Genomic DNA, 20,880 nt, shown 5'->3' with positions numbered 1-20,880 from the left:
ATAACTTCTTTTAGAAGGCAGTTACTGCGTAAGATATGACCAATCCAATTAGCCTTCCGTTTTCTTACTTCGTGTAGGATATTCCTCTGCTCACTGACTCTAAATAACACTTCTTCATTTCTCACATAATCGGTCCAACTGATCTTCTCCATCCTTCTCCAACACCACATTTCGAAGCTTTCCAGGTGTTTCTGATCTACTGCCCTAAGTGTCCATGTTTCAGCCCCATACAAAGCAATGCTCCAATTAACTTAATACAAACTTAATTAATACAAAGGGTCCACCAATTTGATGAACGGTTACAGTATGGCCGGATGGTTGTCACTATTGTTGGTTAATAAAGCTTGGCAGAATCTGACGTCCCACAAGGACTGAGTGACTGGCTGTTAAAAAGTTAAAATTTACTGCTTGACAAGAGTGTGGCCAAATTGAAGAGTTGAAGGAAGTTCTCCATGTAAGATTTGAGGTTTTCACGGTGGTGACTATAAAGAAAGCAGTTTTCTGGGATGTGGGACACAATATCTACTCGGCGCCACATCCCAGAAGACTGCTTTCTTTAATTTCTCCATGGTCTACTGCTCGACCCTGGAGATGGAAGTGCTGTGTTCCACCAGAAATATGTGTTGTCTCTGAACTACAGAACGTTACAATCAAGAAGAACGTTGTCTTCATTATGTAATTAAACAGGGCCTCACATAATGCAAAACAAAGTTAATCTTATAGCTTAGTTTTGGTGTCTGTATACATTGTTTCATGCTTTCAACAGTAGACAGAATGTAATACAACTTTTCTTTATTAATTATGCATTCATTTGATTTATACTTTAATCATTAATGCAACATTTTCTGTCTTTTTATGTTCCTTTATTTATAAACCAAGACTTAGAATCAGTACTTAATTCCACATTAATTGTAAGACGTGTGACTTATTCTGTATCCAACAGGCTTTCCTGCTAAGAATTTGTAGAATAAAAAATAAAGTTACAAATTTAAAGAAAATCTGTGTGCAATGTGGACAGAAAATATAAAAAAATATATGTTGTTTGCTTGTATTTTCTTGCGTTCTTCTCATTCGATCATTTCTTTATCTCTTTCACTCCTACTGACATTCACCTTCTGTGGTGGAGTGGTCAAGTGATGCTTTAGAAATCCTTATATCAGAATAAAATGTTTACGAGATACGAATAAATCATTTTATAACCTACACTAAAGGAAGAGCGATGTTTCAAAAGAAGCTGACCAAGGTTTAGGTAATGAGATGCTGGAAGTCGAGACGGAAAATGTACTCAACTCTCACTATCCTGTAGCCATAAATTGCAAACAGAAGAGAAAAACAAGTAAGGTGTGGATGCGGGCTGCGCCATAGCTTCCCACCGCGGCGGCCCGGGTTCGATCACGGGTCTGGTCAAGTGGGATTTGTGGTGGACAAAGTGGCGCTGGGGCAACTTTTCTGCGAGTACTTCGATTTCCCCTGCCAATCTTCATTCCACCAATTGCTCCACAATCACCCTCACCTATCATCTGGGGCTGGTACAATAGGCCAGAAGTGGCCGCAGTACAAGGGACTTAATCCCACCTCACTAGCAATAAAAAAATAGATATGACCATGAAAAATATCAAACAACGTATTCGAAGAATATAGGTACCCTACTGACTCTTCCATTCTTTCTTATTTCTCATCCGGCTACAGCAGTAGTTCCCAAAGTTTTGCGATCCACCGACCCCTTATTTCCATAAACTCATCCCCACTTCCCCCTGCCCTGTCCTATAAAAAGCATTCTTCACAACAGTGGTTTTCAGAACCCAATGAGAAAGACAATGCGAACAAGATAACACATTTAGCAACTACTTCATTGTTAGTAAATTCTATGAAATGATACCAGTTTCGCAATGTCCGATCTGAAGTCAGTTCAGTCGTAAATAGGCGAAAATGCGCTTGGAGAAGCCGACATCCAGCACCTTCATACGTAATCCACTTTGGAAACCAATGAGCTGAAGGGAACACTGAACACTGTTCACTCTGTCCGAAGCACTCAGCAGTCACATGAAATATATGACTTAATTATAACAAACAAGGAGTCTCAATGACAATACAGAACAAGCCGTGAACTACACTACGTATCACAAACAATATTACTTTTACAGAACAACGCGACGACACACATATCAACCTACACTCCGATAAGGTATAAATAAAGATATAGCACGTACGAATGAATGTGCGGCGCAACAGACCCATAGCATCACAACCTGGCCCCCAACTACGTCATACCCGCAATACCAAAGCAAAATTAAACAGGGATTGCCAGTGTACCGTTACTGTGGTCAAACAGGCCTTCACAGTCATCTTGAACTATTTATTCCTAAATATGTAACTTGGCAATTTAACGAGAACCCATACACACTAAAGTGTAGTAGCAAACAATCTTTTAACTTTAATCTTAGTTAATTTTAACTAACTTATATTTAATTTAATTCCATACCAATACAGCTTAGAGCCGAAGAGTAAAGAAACAAGAGGTTTACTACTAAGCAATATTTACATAATCATATAGTCAAAGATGAAGACAAAATATGGATCCATATTCAACAAAAATCCAGCACCTAAGTACACAGAGATGCATCCGATGATGGCCCAATAGTGGTCGAAATATTTCGTGTTTAATATTAATGTAAGTAACCTCTGTTATTAGTGCCAACTTTAGCGGATAGAGGGTGTCGCTTGGTCTGCGCACTGAATCCCCACGGCTGTTAATTTCGATTTTCTAGACCGGAGCCGCTGTTTCCTTGAAATAGCTCCTCAATTATCCTCACCAGGCTGAGTGGACCCCGTTCCAGACCCACTACCTGTCAGAACTAACTTTGCTGAGAAGCGGCGGTCGTTCGGTCGGTCGGTATCGTAAAGAAGTTCCTGCTGCAGAGAAGGTTTCTTAAAAGCGTCGTTTTCTATGCAGTCCATGTAGTATCAAAGCGGAGTAGGCGATAAGTTCTTCCCAGAACTTCTCGTGTTTTTATAAGCATGTTAGCTCAGCTGTAAAAGATTTGACTTATATTCGGGAGCCCGTTCATATATCGGCCGAGTTACCGTCTGTTCTAAGTCTCTTATTGTATTTTCTGTCAGGCAGAGTAATTTCCTATCAACATTTTGCAGAGGCTTAGACCGCTTGCTGTAGAATAATTTCTACATCTTATTGACGCACCGTCCCTTTATATTTGAATAGTTAGTTCTTCTGTTATATACCGGACGATGGGTGAAGCCCAAAATAAGCCAAAAGAAGTAGTTCTTCTGTGTTGCAGTACCAAGTAATTCGGGGCTTTATCGGAATTATACGGTACTGAAACCCAGAGGACCAAGTTCTTCATACTCACTGACATGAGAACCTTAAAAAACACACACACACGTACACACCAACATATGAGAACCCCTACACTCGTTACAGCATATTTAAAAATACACAAATTGACTGTTTTGCATTCAGCTATATAAGCACAAAATGTGAAGTTGTTCCTGTGCTTAATTAATTAAGACCGCGCCATGAAGATGGACGTGGTACTGGATGTATAGATCCACACATCCTTGACTTCGTCACTAGTTGGCTCGGATCTACATAAGCTCTTTTTTTCCTTTGGTGCTACAGCCCCAGTGGGCCTAGGCCTACCTCCATGAACTTCTCCGTTCACTTCAGTTTTTCTAGATCTTACATATTCGGTAGGACTCCTTGTGCGGGTGATCAGTTCGTCGCAAGGCTGTACACAAACACAGAAAAATGCACACACACAAACTAAACATCCATGCCCTGAGTGGGGTTCCAACCCACGATCCCGGTTTCCAAGCGAGCGAAGACAGGACATGCCTTAGACCGCTCGGCTACCGTGACCGATTCTACACAAGCTTACTAGTGAAAATGTCCTTTGAAATTCAACGGGCAGTTACTTCTGTAGTAACTTTCAACGCAAAAATTTGCGAGCGAAGCTGCATCTGTATTCTTCAGTAGGCACAGTTTCTAAACGATCACAGACCGCGCGGTCTAAGGCATCAATAGTTTTCGCTCGCTCGAACGCTGGGATCGTGGTTTCGAATACCACCAAACGTAGGGATGTCTGTGTGCGTTAATTCTGTGCTAGTGTTAGCTACCGGCCATGCGACAGACTGGTCCCCCGTTAAAGGAGTCCTACAGACTGTGTATAGGATTAAGAAATTAAAGAAAGCTACCAAGGTCCAACTACAGAACAGTAGAACCGTGGATAGGTATACAGGCAGAATTTCTGACACAGAATTCCCACCTACGTAAGTACAAAATTTCTGCGGCATGAGAACAATACAACGTAACACATAGACTAGACGGATAATATACACATACAATCACAAACCGCCTCTGGCTCTATACATGGATATTAAGCGTACATACACGGGCATTTCGCACTGGAATCTAGTTTTAGAGCTCGTGGGGAGAGGCTTCAAATGTTCCAACTATATCAGCAAGCATCGGAAAAGCAAAATGTCTACCGCGTCTTCCTTGCGTATTATGAATGCTGACGTGGCTAAGTGTTCAATTTTGCTTCAGTTTTCCAGGTGAAACCTTGACCTGCAATGTGTTCTGTGGATCAGGTGTCAGCAGCTGCCATTCCTCGGGTCATATAGAGAACGTGGGCCTTTTGTGAGGTCCTTCTATGAATTTAAATAAACCACAAACATTTTGTTTTCTTCTAAAGCTTATTTTCTCTTCTGTCATCAGCGAAAGGGGTTTATTATCGCAACAATTTAGAAGAAGAGCGTTAAAGCTGACTGCAAAGATTATCGTGGGATATCACTCTGTTAACGTTATGCAAAATTTTATCCAGTATACAGGTTTAAGTCTCCTCTGATTTAGAAATGTTTATGTAATTATAAGAGCTACCTCTGTTTATAAACGTAAACGATTTATAAATGAACATCCTACCTCTCTTCATTCATCAGTAACCTGTCAGACGACAGGTCCACAGTCTCTTCCAAAAGAGTTCCTCCACTTAATGCGCTCTCAAGCTTTCTCCTTCAATTAAAATATCTTCTTCCGTCTTCTTCCTCATCTTCTGGGCACTTCTATCTGCCCCTCCGGTTTGTTTTGTCTCCAAAGGAAACATCTCGCATACATGGTATCTCTGTTTTTGGAACGGTTATATTGCGATATTATCTTGATAGACAGTGCATGTAGAACACAGCTTCCTAATTGAACACAAATAGAAAATTTCACAGTTCAATCACCTTCACCATTTGCGCGAGTCTGTTTAAAATGGTGCACGTTAAAAATAAACACCAATGGCAGTGAGTTAAACTGTAAAGTTCTGATATTATTCCTCAATTAAAATTTCATCTGACTCAACCAAACATAACGAAATTTCAACCAGACTTTCCATTTCGAGCGGCGTATTTTCGCGAGACATGTAAACAGTAAAAGAGGCCGAGATAGTAGGAACGTTCTTTTGCTGACAGCTTACTCTGTTGGTCTATCCACCGTGTAGCATGTAAATATTGGTAGCCAGATAATGGGGGGGAGGGGGACTTAATAAACGAAACTAAAGCCGAAGGTATTACATACCATGAATTGAAACAAATCAAACCGAACTTTAATTAAAAAAATTTCATTTGATTGAAAATGTTGCCATACGTGATGCATTGTGTTCTATTTTGGCATCACTTAATGACAGTGCAACTTGTGTATCTTGTCTGACACAAGAAGCACAATGGAACATGATCTGGAAAATAGTATCTTACAGGGCGCAGTAACCGATTTTCTATTTCAGATATCATTCTAATTAAAATATCAGTATCTCAGAACTTTCAGTCTATTTATTCCTGGTTTCTTGCTTGTCTTACTTGTTGACCTAAAGATGGAAATAGTACGTTCCTCCGAAACGTCGATGAGCTTTATCACAATGCACTGCAATTACTTTCATATGTAAACCTATGAATTTTTATTTCAATAAGATTAAGCCAACCAGTACTCTATATAGATAGCATTAACAGTTCCATAAAATTACTTTTATTTAAAAATATATTATTCAATTTTGTATCCAGATGAAAATAAGCGAACAAGGGGAGAATTTACTTTTATTCTCGAACACTAAATAGTGTAATATTACATAAAGAGACACAATTTTCTGTGAAAGTGTAATTCTGAGTTTAACATATTCACTGCTGGCCTTTAAATTGCAGCTTTAAAGTTAAAGCAATGACAACTACGAGTATCTAGACTAACAGAAGCATTATGAAAAACAAACATTTGTATAGAATATATGTCAAAAAATCTATACATATTCTGATTTGACTTTTAATAAGTTTGTATGTAATGTAATTCAGTCATCTACACTGTGCTGAGTCTGTAATTGGCCTTGCGGCTGTTGACTCGGCACATTAATAATAAAGAATTGAATTGAATTGAATTGAATTACCCAAAACATATACCATGTTATTTTTTATTGCTTTCCAGTAATCTGTTGGTGATAACAATATTTCAGTGATGTGCTGTAATATCATTAGTCATTATTGGCCCTGTGGAGCACACTTGCTCTAAGGGTGAATATCACTGTTGGCAGTGAATCTGTTAAGAGTATAACCATATATCAGAGAACATTCTCCTGTTCATGAAGTAAAAGATTCAAACCCTTTATTTATTTGTAGATATATGGGATATGTCACTTGCATTATGAATAATTCTGAGCAATCTTCTATTGAAATTCTTTCATGTACTCTATATTTGCTGCTTCTTAGTTGGGTGCAAGGGGTGATTCAGTTTGGATAAATCAGGGGGATTTTTGTTGAATTCCTGAATTTCCTTCATTCCTGGTTCTACTTCAGCCCACAGTTCTGGAAAGTCCTTCTTGAATTTTGAGTACCACTGGGAAACTAGAGGAAATGGATCCAGCCCAAAACCAATAGCTTCTAGACAGAGAGTGGCTGATACTAGTCCAAAGTCAGCAATAGTCACATGGTCTGTTCAAAAAAGAGGACATATTAATGCATATTCAGTTATATTTTCACTTACTAAGCTACAGAAATACATCACTGAAATAAATCTTATTTTCCTTCAATATCATATTACCTTCTGAGTATTTTGTTTAGGTGAAAAAATAGTCTTAATTATGATATATGACATAAACTCCGTCCTAAGTGCACCAATTTATTGTAGTTCTTCTGTTGTGCTTTCTTCTACACTACATGTTTCGGCTGCATGTGGCCATCATCAGGTGTGTACTCTCACGTAGCTGCTACACTGCACATAGTTTAAAATTTAAAAAACACTAGTCTTCCCCATTGTTCATTTCGCCGTTGCTAACAGGTTTTGATATATCAGAATCTTCCCCACTGATATCTGTCTGATATGTACAAAATCTTTGTTCATCTACACACGTCAATTTGATTTTCATAAACTGGCACTTTTAAAATCTTCAATTCCAATTTTAAAATTGTAGGGAGAAATAACGCATAAACCATATTGAGCCAGAAAACACCACACACTCATAGCAGAAGAAAGAAGCTAACGAATTCCCTAAATTAAACTTAGACAACTCATACCCAACTCAACCGCCCAATTTTAAAATTGGAATTGAAGATTTTAAAAGTGCCCGTTTATGAAAATCAAATTGACATGTGTAGGTCAACAAAGATTTTGTACATATAAGACAGATATCAGCGGGGAAGATTCTGATATATCGAAACCTGTTAGCAACAGTGAAATGAACAATTGGGAAGACTAGTGTTTTTTAAATTTTAAACTACGTGCAGTGTAGCAGCTACGTGAGAGTATACACCTGATGATGGCCGTTAGAGGCCGAAACATGTAGTGTAGAGGAGAACAAGATCAAGGACATATAATATATATTGTTTGCACTTGGGACGGATTTTGTATTATTTATGAAATATTTAGCTTCAATATTATACTCTTTATGTCCTGTTCATGTGTCCAAATGTTACTATGTAGCAAAGCGGATGACATAAACTACAATACAATGTAGGCTATTATCATTCATTAAAATTTGTAATCAGAGCTTTGCTCAGCAAATGTAAGTAAGTCCATTAGTTTCTGCTTTCATTGTCTAATTGGAAACACTCTGGAGCTACTTCTTGTCAGTTCAGATATGCTGACATAATTTCATATTCTATTCAATTATGAACAAATAAAGTATGACTGTTTTCATGAACATATCATGTCCATAAATCATGAAGGAACTGTATGTTGAAGAAAACAATCAAATTTCATTTAACCCCTGGGGGGGGGGGGAAATTTCTAACATTATACTTTTCAAGAAACTTTTATTTAAGACTTTGGTGATCATATTGCTAATGCTATTCAAAATTTTGTTTTTCAATCTGGTCTCTCTGTCTGTTTCATGAAGAAGATTTAATCAGAATATATTTCCTAACATGACACCATGCAAATTTATAATGTGATATATAACTTCAAACATTGTCTATTTTATTCATATTCATATTCATATTTATTTCAAGTTCAGTTGATCCATACATGAGTTGAAAGTACAAACTGTTGGATATAGAACGTGTCACAAAGTAAATACTAGTCTAAGTTCCCAATCATTGGAACAGAGTCAAAATACCCGATAAGAACGATATATGATACAGTACACACATTATTAAAATTTCATTTAAATACAATAAGATAAAACCATAAATTAAAAGTACCAGTAACATATGTATTCAACAATGACTTTAACATGANATGAGAAGAGGTTCCCCAAAAGATTATTCCATAAGTCATAATGCTATGAAAATACGCGAAATAAATCCTCTTTAGTGATTCGGGTGATACAAAGGGTTTAAGTGTCATAATTGCATATGTTGCTTTACATAATTTAACCTTGAGATCCTGAATATGTTTTTTCCAGGATAGGACACTATCGATAGTAATACCCAAAAATTTAGTCTCCATACAATTGACAATATATTTATTATTATAACTGATGTTTATCGGAATTTCTGGAGTATTAGTCGTTTTGAATTGTATATATTGGGTTTTATCAAAATTCAATACTAGAAGATTGGTACTGAACCACTTATTTATTTGATCAAATACTAAGATAAGGTCTTCTTTGAAATTTATAGAATTAGGGTTGTTGACAATAATACTTGTATCATCAGCGAAGAGAATTGGATAAGAGGACATATTTACCACATAAGGAAGATCATTAATATATAACAAAAAAAGCAGCGGTCCAAGAATTGACCCCTGCGGAACACCGTGTTTGATCTTACCCCACTCTGAGGTCCTCTTAACTTTTACAGAGTTCTCTTCAATAAGGACTCTTTGATATCTGTCTTTAAGATATGATTTCATTAACAAGTTAGCACTTCCAGTAATCCCATAAAATTCTAATTTCTTCAATAATATATCGTGATTAACACTGTCGAATGCCTTTTCTAAATCACAGAATATACCTCCCACCACAGACTTGCTGTTCCATGCTTGTAGAATTTGAGAGCAGAATGCAATAAATAAACATGAAACCAACTTTCAAATATGTTTTTGATGATGCAATTGCATAAAGGAGTAGTTGCCAATGTGTCAGTGTACAGAAATACAAATTGAAATATTTTACAAACTCAACAAGTAAATCACATACCTGCTGCTGCAAACTTTGTTCCTTGTCTTTCCAAGATCATGTTCAAGACAGAAAGTCCAATGTTTACTTTCTTAAGACCTTGGGGTGTACGTTCATATGCAAAGAATATAGGAGCCATCTGAAATGAAAGTACATGTTTCTTTTATTGCTAGCGAGGTGGGACTAAATCCTTTGTACTGCGGCCACTTCTGGCCTAATGTACCAAAAGTACATGTTACTTATGTGTCACAATAGGCTTGCAGTGGATAGAAGTGACTGCTGATATGGACTGTGTAATGTTAGAACAATTGGAATCTTGCAAGTATAACAGAATCATTTCTCATTATTGATGAGAATTCTGATCATTAATTTCATATATGTAAGTTTTGCTCCACCATAAGTTTTAATGATATTGTGCTTGGTTAATCAAGCACAGGAGCAAGACTTCTTGAAAAGGTTAGGTATAGATTGAAGGATAATTTAAAACGGTCATTAAGGAAACAGGGACATAGGTTGTGGACTGGATTAATCTGGCTCAGGTTAGGAACCTCTGTAAGCCTCTTTTGAAGGTGCTGAAGATCCTTCATGTTTCATAGAAGGTATTCTTATCACCCTCACACACACTGATTAAATTTATGATGACTCAGTATTGAATAAACTTCTCTTTCTCAAAATATAATTAGTCACCCACCTATCATTATCTCATTAGTACCCACTGTTTCTTTGTACATTCATATAATGGATATGTTCTCTTCAGAACAGCATACTTCAATTTAGCATTTGTATGTATTATCAACTACAGATATGCCTCTCAAGAATCACTCCTTTCAACCTTTCAAATTCTCTCCTCACCAACTACAAATTTGCTACTCTGTGTTAAAAAAAGTACATACATTTGCACTGTAGATATACAGACTGTCATTTTTTCATGCAAAGTTCCCATTTATTACATCTAAGAAATGTTCTTCATTTCTGTGTTAGGCTTTGTACCTTATTGCATCAATACAGACTTCCTGCTTGACTGCATCTTTCCATCTCATTTTTGGTCTTCCTAAATTTCTCCTAAGATTTGGTATCCAATATGTCACCTGTCTTACTGCTATGTTATACTTCACTTGGTCAAAGTATTCATTTCATTATGTTCTTCTGGGATTACTCTGTTTCTTTACATGTTCATTTTCAGTCTTCTCTTGTAACAGAACTTTATCTTTTAATGATTTTGGGCAATCTTTCACAGTACTTTCACCCATGTGATATAATTTATTTGTTTGCTCTTTGTTTCTCAGCTCTGCTTTCACAGCTGTGTGTTGATATTGGCCTCAATGCTGATCTATATATTCTTTTATTGGTTTATTTATTCAGGTCTTGTTGTTCAGTAGGTGCTGTTCTAAGACTCTGAATATCCCGCTGTCATTGTTGGCTAATACCGTTTGTCACAAAAAAGAGAGTTCAATTTCTAAAGTGTCATTGCTGATCTAAACTTCATAGAGTCAGAAAAATAATGGAAAATGAAGGCAAGACATAAGGCCGCGCCATAGCTCAAGTGGTTAGTCGCTGGCTTCCCACTGCAACGGCCCGGATTCAAACCCAGGTCTGGTCAAGTGGGATTTGTGGTGGACAAAGTGGCACTGGGATAGGTTTTCTCTGAGTACTTCGATTTCTCCTGCCAATCTTCATTCCACCAAATTCTCCATCATCATAATCATCCGGGGCAGGCTACAATAGCCCAATCAGTGGCTGCCGTGCCAAGAGGACCCAACTGGACTCCACCCCCCACTATGTGAGAAAAAAAAGGCAAGATATTGGTATTAATCATCTTAACTTAATAAAATCTTGTACCGTTTAACTGTACTACCACCAGTAAATGCAAAAACTGCAGTATTATTTCACACTACTTGATAAATGCATTGCCACTGGACTTGCTTAGATAACTCACAGTCATTCAGGTTGAGAGTCCCTTCCCCCCACTCCGTTTCATCATAGTGTTCGATTCAGCTCTTCACTTAATCATATCCTAAGCCAGTTTAATCCAATTCACATTTTCACAATGTCAGTTATTTAAAATATATTTAAAGTAGCAGCAGATATGTTGAATCCATCAGCTGATTCATGGGTTCAGTCAGTATAAAAACTACTTTCTTATGCATTTTTACACATTGCCTATGATTATTTTACATTAGTATAATTTAAATATAGTTTGTAAACAACACCTTCAGTATCTACAATTTAAATACATTAGCATGAATCAGCTAAAGCAGGCAGTTATTCTAAGCAAAAGAAAGCCATACCCTTGATTTCACTGTTTATAACTAATGCTGTATTTGTCACCATCACAGTCTCATAAAAACTATGTCAAACTTACCACATACTCAGATATGTAGCGATAATAAGTAGAGAGATTAAAAGCCAGTCTATGATTTACCAATGCCCTCTTCACTGGTTCTTTAGGATACAAATCATCAGTCTTGCTATACTTGTCAGCCAAATATTGCAAAATGACAATACTGAAAAAATGAAATATCAGAAAAATGTTAAAAATAATGATCTGTATTTGTAGGAGCCAAAGAAATCGGAAAACTTTAAGCAAAAAATCTGGAAGATCTTTACTACTTAATAGGCCGTGGTCTTAAAAGTGTGTAACTTCAGTGCTAGGCACAATAAGAAATGGAGGAACAAAGAGAGAAAAATCCTGTATCATGGATATTTAATCATGAAAAGGTAAATTTATCTCTATAATGAAGCATCATGCAGTGATAAATTCATTCTCTTATCAACTTAATGCTTGGATAAAGTCACTTGATAGAAAAATATGTGGGCACAGTCATTGTATTTATTACACATTCCAGTACATCCATACAAGGCTGAAGCCATTGGATACACAATCTGTCACACCATAAACTTGCTAAATCAGCAAGTAGTCAACAGAACAATGCATATAAATCCACAATAATAAATCTAAATTTTAATAGGATTTAGTATGTAAAAAAGCAGTTAAAGCTGCTCTAAATTGCATAATATTATGGACCAACTCTTTTATATTTAAAGGAAGATGGTTAAACAAAAACTCATGATTTTAGTCTGCAAACGAACTATACTGACTGACCAAGTTACAGCCGTTTGTCGGCGAAGTTTAGTGCCAACTTTTTGAGATACAGGATGTCGCATGGTCAGTGCAATGAATCCCCATGGCCGTTAATTTCGGTTTTCTAGACCGGAAAGGAAGAAGATTAAAAAGTTTAATACCAAAATAGTAAGGTCCTCTCTGGTAAGTTGTCAAATTTGTCTGGGGGTGATAAAGATCAAAATTATGCCTAATATTAAGGCCATGAATTTGTGATGTCGTGTGATATAAACCCATATTATTCACAACAAACATCAATAAAGAAAATATATATTGGGACTGCAATGGCAAAATTCCCCAATCCATAAATACATCTCCACAGGAGTCACTAGATCTCAACCCACTCATGGTTCTAATTATCCTCTTTTGAATTCTGAAAATGTGCATACTATAAGAAAAATTGCCCCCAAAAATAATTCCATAGGACAAAAGTGAATGGAAATAAGAGTAATATACCATTTTTAATGTCTCTGTGGGCATAATGGGCTTGATCACCCTCATTGAGTAACAAGCCTTGCACAATTTAGGCATGATTTGTGATATATGAGTTTTCCATGTACATGAGCTTTCAATAGTTAATCCCAAAAATTTCACATTTGTACTGCTTACAATCATATTATTATGATAAAAGACAGAAGTTACACTATTAGAACTTGGCTTTGTCATAAATTTAACATGTTTAGTCTTGTTAAAATTTAGAGTTAATAACTTTGAATTAAACCAATCATTAAGATAAGCAAAGGAAATTTCAACAAAATTTCTGTCTTGTGTATTATTATAACTACTAATAACTAAACTTGTATCATCTGCAAATACAACTGATTTGACTGAGTTATTAAAAATTTTAGGTAGATCATTTATATAAAAAAGAAAAAGGGGTGGACCAAGAATAGACCCCTGTGGGACACCATGCCTTTAATGTTGGTTGTTGTGCTGAACAGAGAAATCCAAATTTCCCTTTGGAACTAAACCTCGTCCATCTGAGCAATAGTCAGTCACAATACTAACTGAACTATTACAGCAACTGTGATATGCAGAGTACAGTACTTTGATTAAAAAATGTAACTTTGCTTTAAACTGAAACATGGTATAGGTTTCCTTAGTGCTAGACACATGTGTAATTGAACTTAATAATTGCAGACCTGTCTTTTTTTCTTTTCCTGCCAACAGAAGAATTTCAGTTATCAGGTATGTACCATAAGTGAACAGTAACACAAAATGGAAGATCTACTTTCCTGAAACCATACCTTTCGCTGAGAAGAAATCCTTCATCATCAATGCATGGCACTTCCTTCTGTGGATTCTTCTGAGAAAGTAAAAACACCTATTAATTGTATATAAAAGAATGTTATAACTTCAAAAACTTCTGAAGCAGGAGCCATATAACAGTTCTGTTGGCACCCAGGGGCTTTAATTTCAAAATACTGTCCTTCAGCAGTTACACACTTTTACCAGTGCTCACAAAGTTGTATTAAATATTTCTAGAAGTCACCATAAATGACCTGTTGTAATGTTACCTTTGAACCTTCTGTTATATTCTTGAGGGGTCAGGCCCTTCAGCATGGAATGAGACAGGGAAAGTAAGGTAGGATGGAAAGCGTGACAGCAACATATTACGGCGGCCCAGGTTCGATACCGGGTCTGGTCAAGTGGGATTTGCGGTGGACAAAGTGGCACTGGGGCAGGTTTTCTCTGATTACTTCGGTTTCCCCTGCCAGTCTTCATTCCACCAGTTGCTCCACAATCACCCTCACTTATCATCTGGGGCTGGTACAATAGGCCAGAAGTGGTCGCAGTATAAGGGACTTAATCCCACCCACATTTCAGAATTCTTCATTTCCTCCTTTAGGTGTACCTTCCTTTCTTGGCTCTAGTACCATGGAACAAATATGTTACACAAGGCACTGTCAGTTGAAAATGACTTCAAACAGAAACTTTCTTTTATAACAACATTACCTGAACTTTGAGCTCTTGGAAATTATGGTGGTTCTACATGAAGTTTATCAATCACTTTGGTAAACTTACACGGAACACCAGATTCTGGTATTTATAATAATCTCCTGGTGAATGCTTGCACCATTATCAATTGCAGTAATGAGCTGTCTACTTACACTCAAGCAGTTGTTGCATTGTTCCTGCATGAGAATTCTTAGAACTATGCATGGCCAGACACAGTGCATCTTCAGATATTTAATGAGAACTGTTTGATAACTACCAACTGAAAGCCAGAGTGCACAATTGCTTGCACCTCTCTCACATTGTCCTCTTAACATCATCTTGAGGGTTATCTTCAGAGCAGGTCTTCTTCAAATGATTCACTGCTGGCCTTAATATGAGGGTAAGTCAATAAGTAAGTTACAATTGGATATAGAACATAAACAAACAAGAGTACTGATTTGAAAAATGCTTTTATTTCTCAACATAATCTCCTTGTACATTGAGACAATTGTCCCATTGTTTCACAAGCCCCTGAAAACCAGCAGCATAAAATTTTTTGGGCTGCTGTCGGAACTAGGCAGTGACTTCCCTTTCTACAGTCGGCCGACACGGTGTCCGTCTTCGATATGTGTCCGCCCTTCAGAGAACTTCTGCGCCCAATTGTAAAGAGCTTGATGTGACAAGCACTTCTCACTGTAGATGGGAAACATTTCTTTATGAATATTCTTTGATTCTATACCGTTTGTCCACAAAAATCACACAACAGAGCGCTGCTCGAGGGTTGTACACTCACTCAGAGGCGCCGCCATCTTGCAACTGCTGTTTCGCTTTTGTAAATATCGTTTGTCTCATGTCAAATGTCATCAATTGCCACTGTACTAATGCTGCCATCTAGTGTCAATAGCCTCAAGTGTCTCATTCAAACATGTAGTACCCCATGTCAATTTGTAACTTACTTATTGACCCACCTATATAAATATGAAGCGATTCAAGTGTCTAAGACTACTTTACCCCACAACATCTGAAACATCTACAATATTCAAGTTCATGTTTTTCAGTAAAAAAGAAAAAAGTAAAAGCTATCCCTGTAACAGGCCGTGAAGGCCCATAGGCTTGTGAGACGTTGAGGGTCCCACATTATCTAGACAAGCGGCTCAAAGGTGGCGGTAAGGTTGTCAGCCTTACGTGCCAACCGCGCTTTACTCCCCAGGAGAATTATTTAATTAATTTCTGGTACTCATTTCTGTCAGAGGCTGAGTGAACCCCCAGGGCCATAGTGCAGCTGGAAGGATTAGGCCAATTGAAAAAGAATCTGATGGCCTCATCGGGATTTGAACCTGCGACCTTCTGGCTTGTAGCATAGCCCCTCAACCAACTACACTACCACACGCCCCCATGTTTTTTCAGTACCTGGGTAAAGTTGATATTAACCTTCTACTTTAGGTAATCTATTTTTCCATTTCAAATCCTTTAATGTACACCATTGGCCTCTAGTACTTATCATTCCCTCCTGTTAATGGCAACTGAATAGTTCTGTTGTATGCAGAGTGTCTTTAGACAAACAAGAGTAGATACCACTCTAGCTATCACAATGCCATTCTATTAACTTCTTTCCTGGAACTTTTTGAAGCTACCATGTGTAACAGATATAATGAAACAAAGTTACTGGTAAATTCTTCTTGCAGTCTGGCTGAATGTCAGCAGAAATACTTCCATTAAATCCTGATTGTTTGGAACTTCAATGTCTGAAATATTATTGAATGATTGTTAGCAATCAAGATCTCTCAGATTTAATGGTTAAACTGTAGTGCACGCACGTCTTCCTCTGGCAGGACACTACTCGCAGAGCACTGGAGCTCCCCTACAGCGGCCCCTACCAGGTTCTATCACGGAAGAACAAGACAATGCAAATCCTCGTGCGCGGCAGGCTCGTCACCGTGTCAACCGATAGGGTCAAACCTGCCTACATTTTAAACGAGACAGGCCGTGGGACCACCACCAAGACCTTCAACCCCGCAGCCAACGAAACCCAAACTGCGGTTCCGCATGCCGTACCACCACAGCCCGTACAACGAACTACACATTCCGGACGTCATGTACATTTTCCTGATCGCTTCAAGAGCTGAGCAACGATCTCCGCGGGGGGTGATGTGGGAACTGCCCACATTCAAGCAAGTGTGACAACGCAAGCGTCATTGCTTAGCAACGACGAGTTAACAACGGTTGCTAGGCAAAAGCGAGTAAACAGCGGTTGCTAGGGAACTTATAAACAGGGTGTCCGGCAACAGCAGTACCTATTACGTAACCGTTTTCTGTATGTCCGACTCTAGGTTACATAAGAAGATACAGTGAGTGGATGCCCTGTAAGCTAAGGTCGTTGCATCCCACCAGAGGGACTGGGATGAGAGGTTACCCCTCTTTCTCCTAGCTTACAGGGCATCCACTCACTGTATCTTCTTATGTAACCTAGAGTCGGACACACAGAAAACGGTTACATAATAGGTACTGCTGTTGCCGGACACCGTGTTTATTAGTTCCATAGCAACCGCAGTTTACTCGCTTTTGCCTAGCAACCGTTGTTAACTCNACCTATTACGTAACCGTTTTCTGTATGTCCGACTCTAGGTTACATAAGAAGATACAGTGAGTGGATGCCCTGTAAGCTAAGGTCGTTGCATCCCACCAGAGGGACTGGGATGAGAGGTTACCCCTCTTTCTCCTAGCTTACAGGGCATCCACTCACTGTATCTTCTTATGTAACCTAGAGTCGGACATACAGAAAACGGTTACGTAATAGGTACTGCTGTTGCCGGACACCGTGTTTATTAGTTCCATAGCAACCGCAGTTTACTCGCTTTTGCCTAGCAACCGTTGTTAACTCATCGTTGCTAAGCAATGACGCTTGTGTTGTCACACTTGCTTGAATGTGGGCAGTTCCCACACTATGTTTGTCACAAAGCGGCCTCCATAGTCTAGGGGTAACATTCCCACCTCACGACTCAAGGTACGAGGGTTCAAACCTGGCGGAGGTCGTGGAATATTTAAGGGCGGAAAAATTCAGGGAACAAGTCCTCCAGGAGGGACTTTAAGCCGTGTGTCCCGTGTCGTAGATTTATGGCATGTAAAAGATCCTCATGTCTCTAGGAGACCTCTGAGCAAAATTAGGCAACCATTTCCTGCCCAAGTAGTTTCCAATGTCTCTGGGAGATGGGGGAAATATCAGGTACTGAAGGCTGACCTACTTGGCTGAACGGGGCTGATAGCACGCACCAGTACCGGTAGGACATGGCGACAGTAGAAATTAAAGGGGGACGCACAATGGACCAATAACTGGTCTAAGTGCATGGGGAAACCCACCCCCTCTAATAATAATAATAATAATGTTTGTCACAAAGGATTACTCTGAAAATTTTGAATCTGTTTTCACGTTGCCTTTTAAGCACAGTTTATCTCAGAGGATGTTTTTTAACTTGTAGAAGCTAGCAGCTAGAATTCCTATTTAAAAAAAAAGTAGTATTTTATCTCTCAACAATTACAGGCCTATGTATATTGCCATCCTTAATACCTTTTGTCAAAAGAAAATTGTTTTAGCTTGGATATATCAAATTTATATCTACAACTGTTTATTTTGTTATGTCCTTAATTTTGATATCAAATTTTTGTGTTAAAGTAATCAAGATGATTCCATTCACTTTGATTTCAATAATGCTTTTGACCTTGTCCATATGCTTTGTTTGTCCACAAGCTTAACATGTGTGGCTTAGCCTACTGTCTCTATAACTAATTAACTAACAGGTGTTGTTGGTGACATTTTATCTTGTTTAATGTTTATTAAGGGTCAGTTTTTGAACTGTCAGTTTTCAATATTATTATCTATGGCTTACATGATAAATCAGCTATTCTAATTATCTTTTTATTGATTATGTAATTCTTTCTCGTGTTATCAAATACACCACTAATTGCCTACTCTTGCAATTTAATGTTATCTGTGTACATGCCTGATGTTTAACCACTTTTTCAAGAAACTCTGTATTAGCTGGTTACTCATTTTACCAAGGAAACTAACACACTGATTTCTCAGTATACATTTTGTGACCCCCTGATAATATAAATCGACTGTATCAAAGACCTAGGCATATATAGACCTACTGATTGTAAATTTTATTTCCATCATCATATTTATTTTATTTTTTCAAAAGTTAAATTGTTGGCATCCACTCTCTCTTTTTCACTGTGGACAGTTTACTGATGCTGTATGACACTGTGGCTAGATATGAGCTGAAATATGTTTCTGTTGCATTCCTCTCTTCAACTGTTCCTTATTCTAATGAACCTTAATTCATATACAAGAAGTTTTTACCCCTTCTTCTAGCAGATTGCTTTATTTTATTTAACAAAATTATGCTAATAAATCAGAATACTTAAATCTTCATATATTACACACTAGTTAATTCATTTAAAAGCGTTATTTTTTATTATTGTCTGTAATGACATTAAATTTTATCCTTCATCTGAAACAGCATTCATGTCTCCACTCTGAACTTGTATAATTCTTCTATTTATTGTCCCCTCCAGTCAGTGTCTCCCTGCTATAGTACAGTTTGAAATCTTCTATTTTCGATGGGGAGACATTTTAATTTAAATAACATTATAAAATTATGTAGTTGAACTACATCCCCAAACTGCCATTACCGAACTGCAGTTTGTTTCTAGTTTCTTGTTATGATATTGCATAGTGTCATGGTTGTCATGCCTGTTTTGTCTGTCTGTTTCCATATTTCATTACTCTATAATGTGCCTTTTGTCCATTAAATCAGCATGTAAATAAATATACTTAAATAAATGAGTTGTAATCATCATCATCTTCATTAACTGCATGTAGTGTATAAAAATCCATCAAAAATGTCTGTTGAAGGTTCCTACGATGACTTTAGTACAACCTATCTCACAGCCTTTCATCAAAGGCATCAGATGAGTGGCAATGAATCTGATTAGTAGTGCCTTGAAAATAAAAATAAAACTCCTTGCCAGAACCCTTTCACTCACAATTCAAAATCCTCTCAGCATATTTCCTTTAATGTTACATAATCTCAAAGGTTGTTGCAGAATCACAAAGGAAGTGAACAAACAAACCTTACAGCTTCTCACTCTATAGCACTTTACTTACATTAGCATAATCATCTGTGAGGTGTTCTCCTGCAGTAAAATCTATATTCACTAGCAAGTAACTTATATCTAATGCTTTCAGTGCAAGACGTACAGCCAGTGTTGGTGGGCTGTCTGATACAGAATACAGCTTGAGTGGTGCCATATTTCTGAAATAAAAAGTAACACACATGTATATATATATATATATATATATGCACCACATCATTCAGGTTAAAGGTAAATCTAACTTTGTGCCTATGCACTTCCTCATCACAGGTTTGGGCATGGAAGTAAAGTTCCATGCACAAAAATGAAATATTTAGCACAGCCGTTACAATCACACTGGAAAGAGTTTTTGGTTCAATTTGCAGCCTGGCCAAATGTCCTGAGGTTTCTTGTGGTTTTCCTCAGTTTCAAGGAAAATGATGGGATAATATTGTCATGTGATAGAGTGACTACAGAAGGGGTTTGGATTGGTAATTGGATTTTTGAACACTTACAGGACTTACAGAGTGTAACTACAAGTATTACAGACTCAACAGTTCATTACAGCAAGTACTAAGCCTTTTCAGCCTGCTGTGTCTTCATCACTCATTGTCTGGTAATGGTTTTCGATTCCATAGATCTTTCAGCTTCCATGTTCACATCCTTACTGGCTGGCGACTATCTCACAACTAACTAAACTCTATAGACTTATCCTGCTTGACAGACCACACAGAAAATCTCTCTCCCAACAGCTCTGCTATTGGTGTGTCATGTAGCTATCCCAAGAACTCATAGAGAAAAACGCTTCCTAGTTAGTCCATTGGTGCATGTTAGGAAACTGTTGCGACCATTACTTAGCAACGGGAATTGTTTACAGAGTCATGATTTAGCAACAGGTCTACATGCTACAATATCTTAAAATAAGCCGAAACTACTACAAGGGAACAGACGCTATTCCAAGAATATTTATCAGACTCAGTGGCTCCTTAAATCTAGTCTTTTTCTCTAAAATATTTTTTTTCGAGTAAGTTTGTGCTCTGTTTTAGCCGTTAAGTTAAAAATATATGATGTACCAGCAGACTTTGTTTTCTCACA

At 37.6% G+C, this 20,880-nt stretch overlaps 1 protein-coding gene across 1 annotated transcript; it reads right to left on the bottom strand.

The window, feature by feature from the left end:
• Positions 1 to 6,429: 6,429 nt before the first annotated feature.
• LOC111870708 (glutathione S-transferase 1-1) lies at positions 6,430 to 20,473 on the bottom strand. The gene is made up of 5 exons (XM_023863191.2): positions 19,820 to 20,473; positions 13,962 to 14,020; positions 11,956 to 12,097; positions 9,615 to 9,732; positions 6,430 to 6,969 (listed from the first exon to the last, which is right to left on the bottom strand). Exons 1-5 carry the CDS (start codon positions 20,024 to 20,026, stop codon positions 6,728 to 6,730), a joined length of 768 nt encoding a protein of 255 aa, XP_023718959.2. The 5' UTR covers positions 20,027 to 20,473; the 3' UTR covers positions 6,430 to 6,727.
• Between the last annotated feature and the right edge of the window lie 407 nt (positions 20,474 to 20,880).

Source organism: Cryptotermes secundus, unplaced genomic scaffold, assembly GCF_002891405.2.
Source record: "Cryptotermes secundus unplaced genomic scaffold, Csec_1.0 scaffold59, whole genome shotgun sequence".
Lineage (NCBI taxonomy): Eukaryota > Metazoa > Arthropoda > Insecta > Blattodea > Kalotermitidae > Cryptotermes > Cryptotermes secundus.
This window is presented reverse-complemented; position numbering and strand designations above follow the sequence as displayed.

Bases quoted from the DNA above. Each gene is read 5' to 3' on its own strand.
- LOC111870708 (XM_023863191.2), bottom strand. From the start codon at position 20,026: ATGATGTGGTGCATATATATATATATATATATATACATGTGTGTTACT. The intron at 9,733-11,955 runs GTAAGTTTGACA...CTTTCATTTCAG, and splicing joins GCTACATATCTGAGTATGTG to ATGGCTCCTATATTCTTTGC. The intron at 6,970-9,614 runs GTATGTGATTTA...TTTTTTGAACAG, and splicing joins AACAAAGTTTGCAGCAGCAG to ACCATGTGACTATTGCTGAC.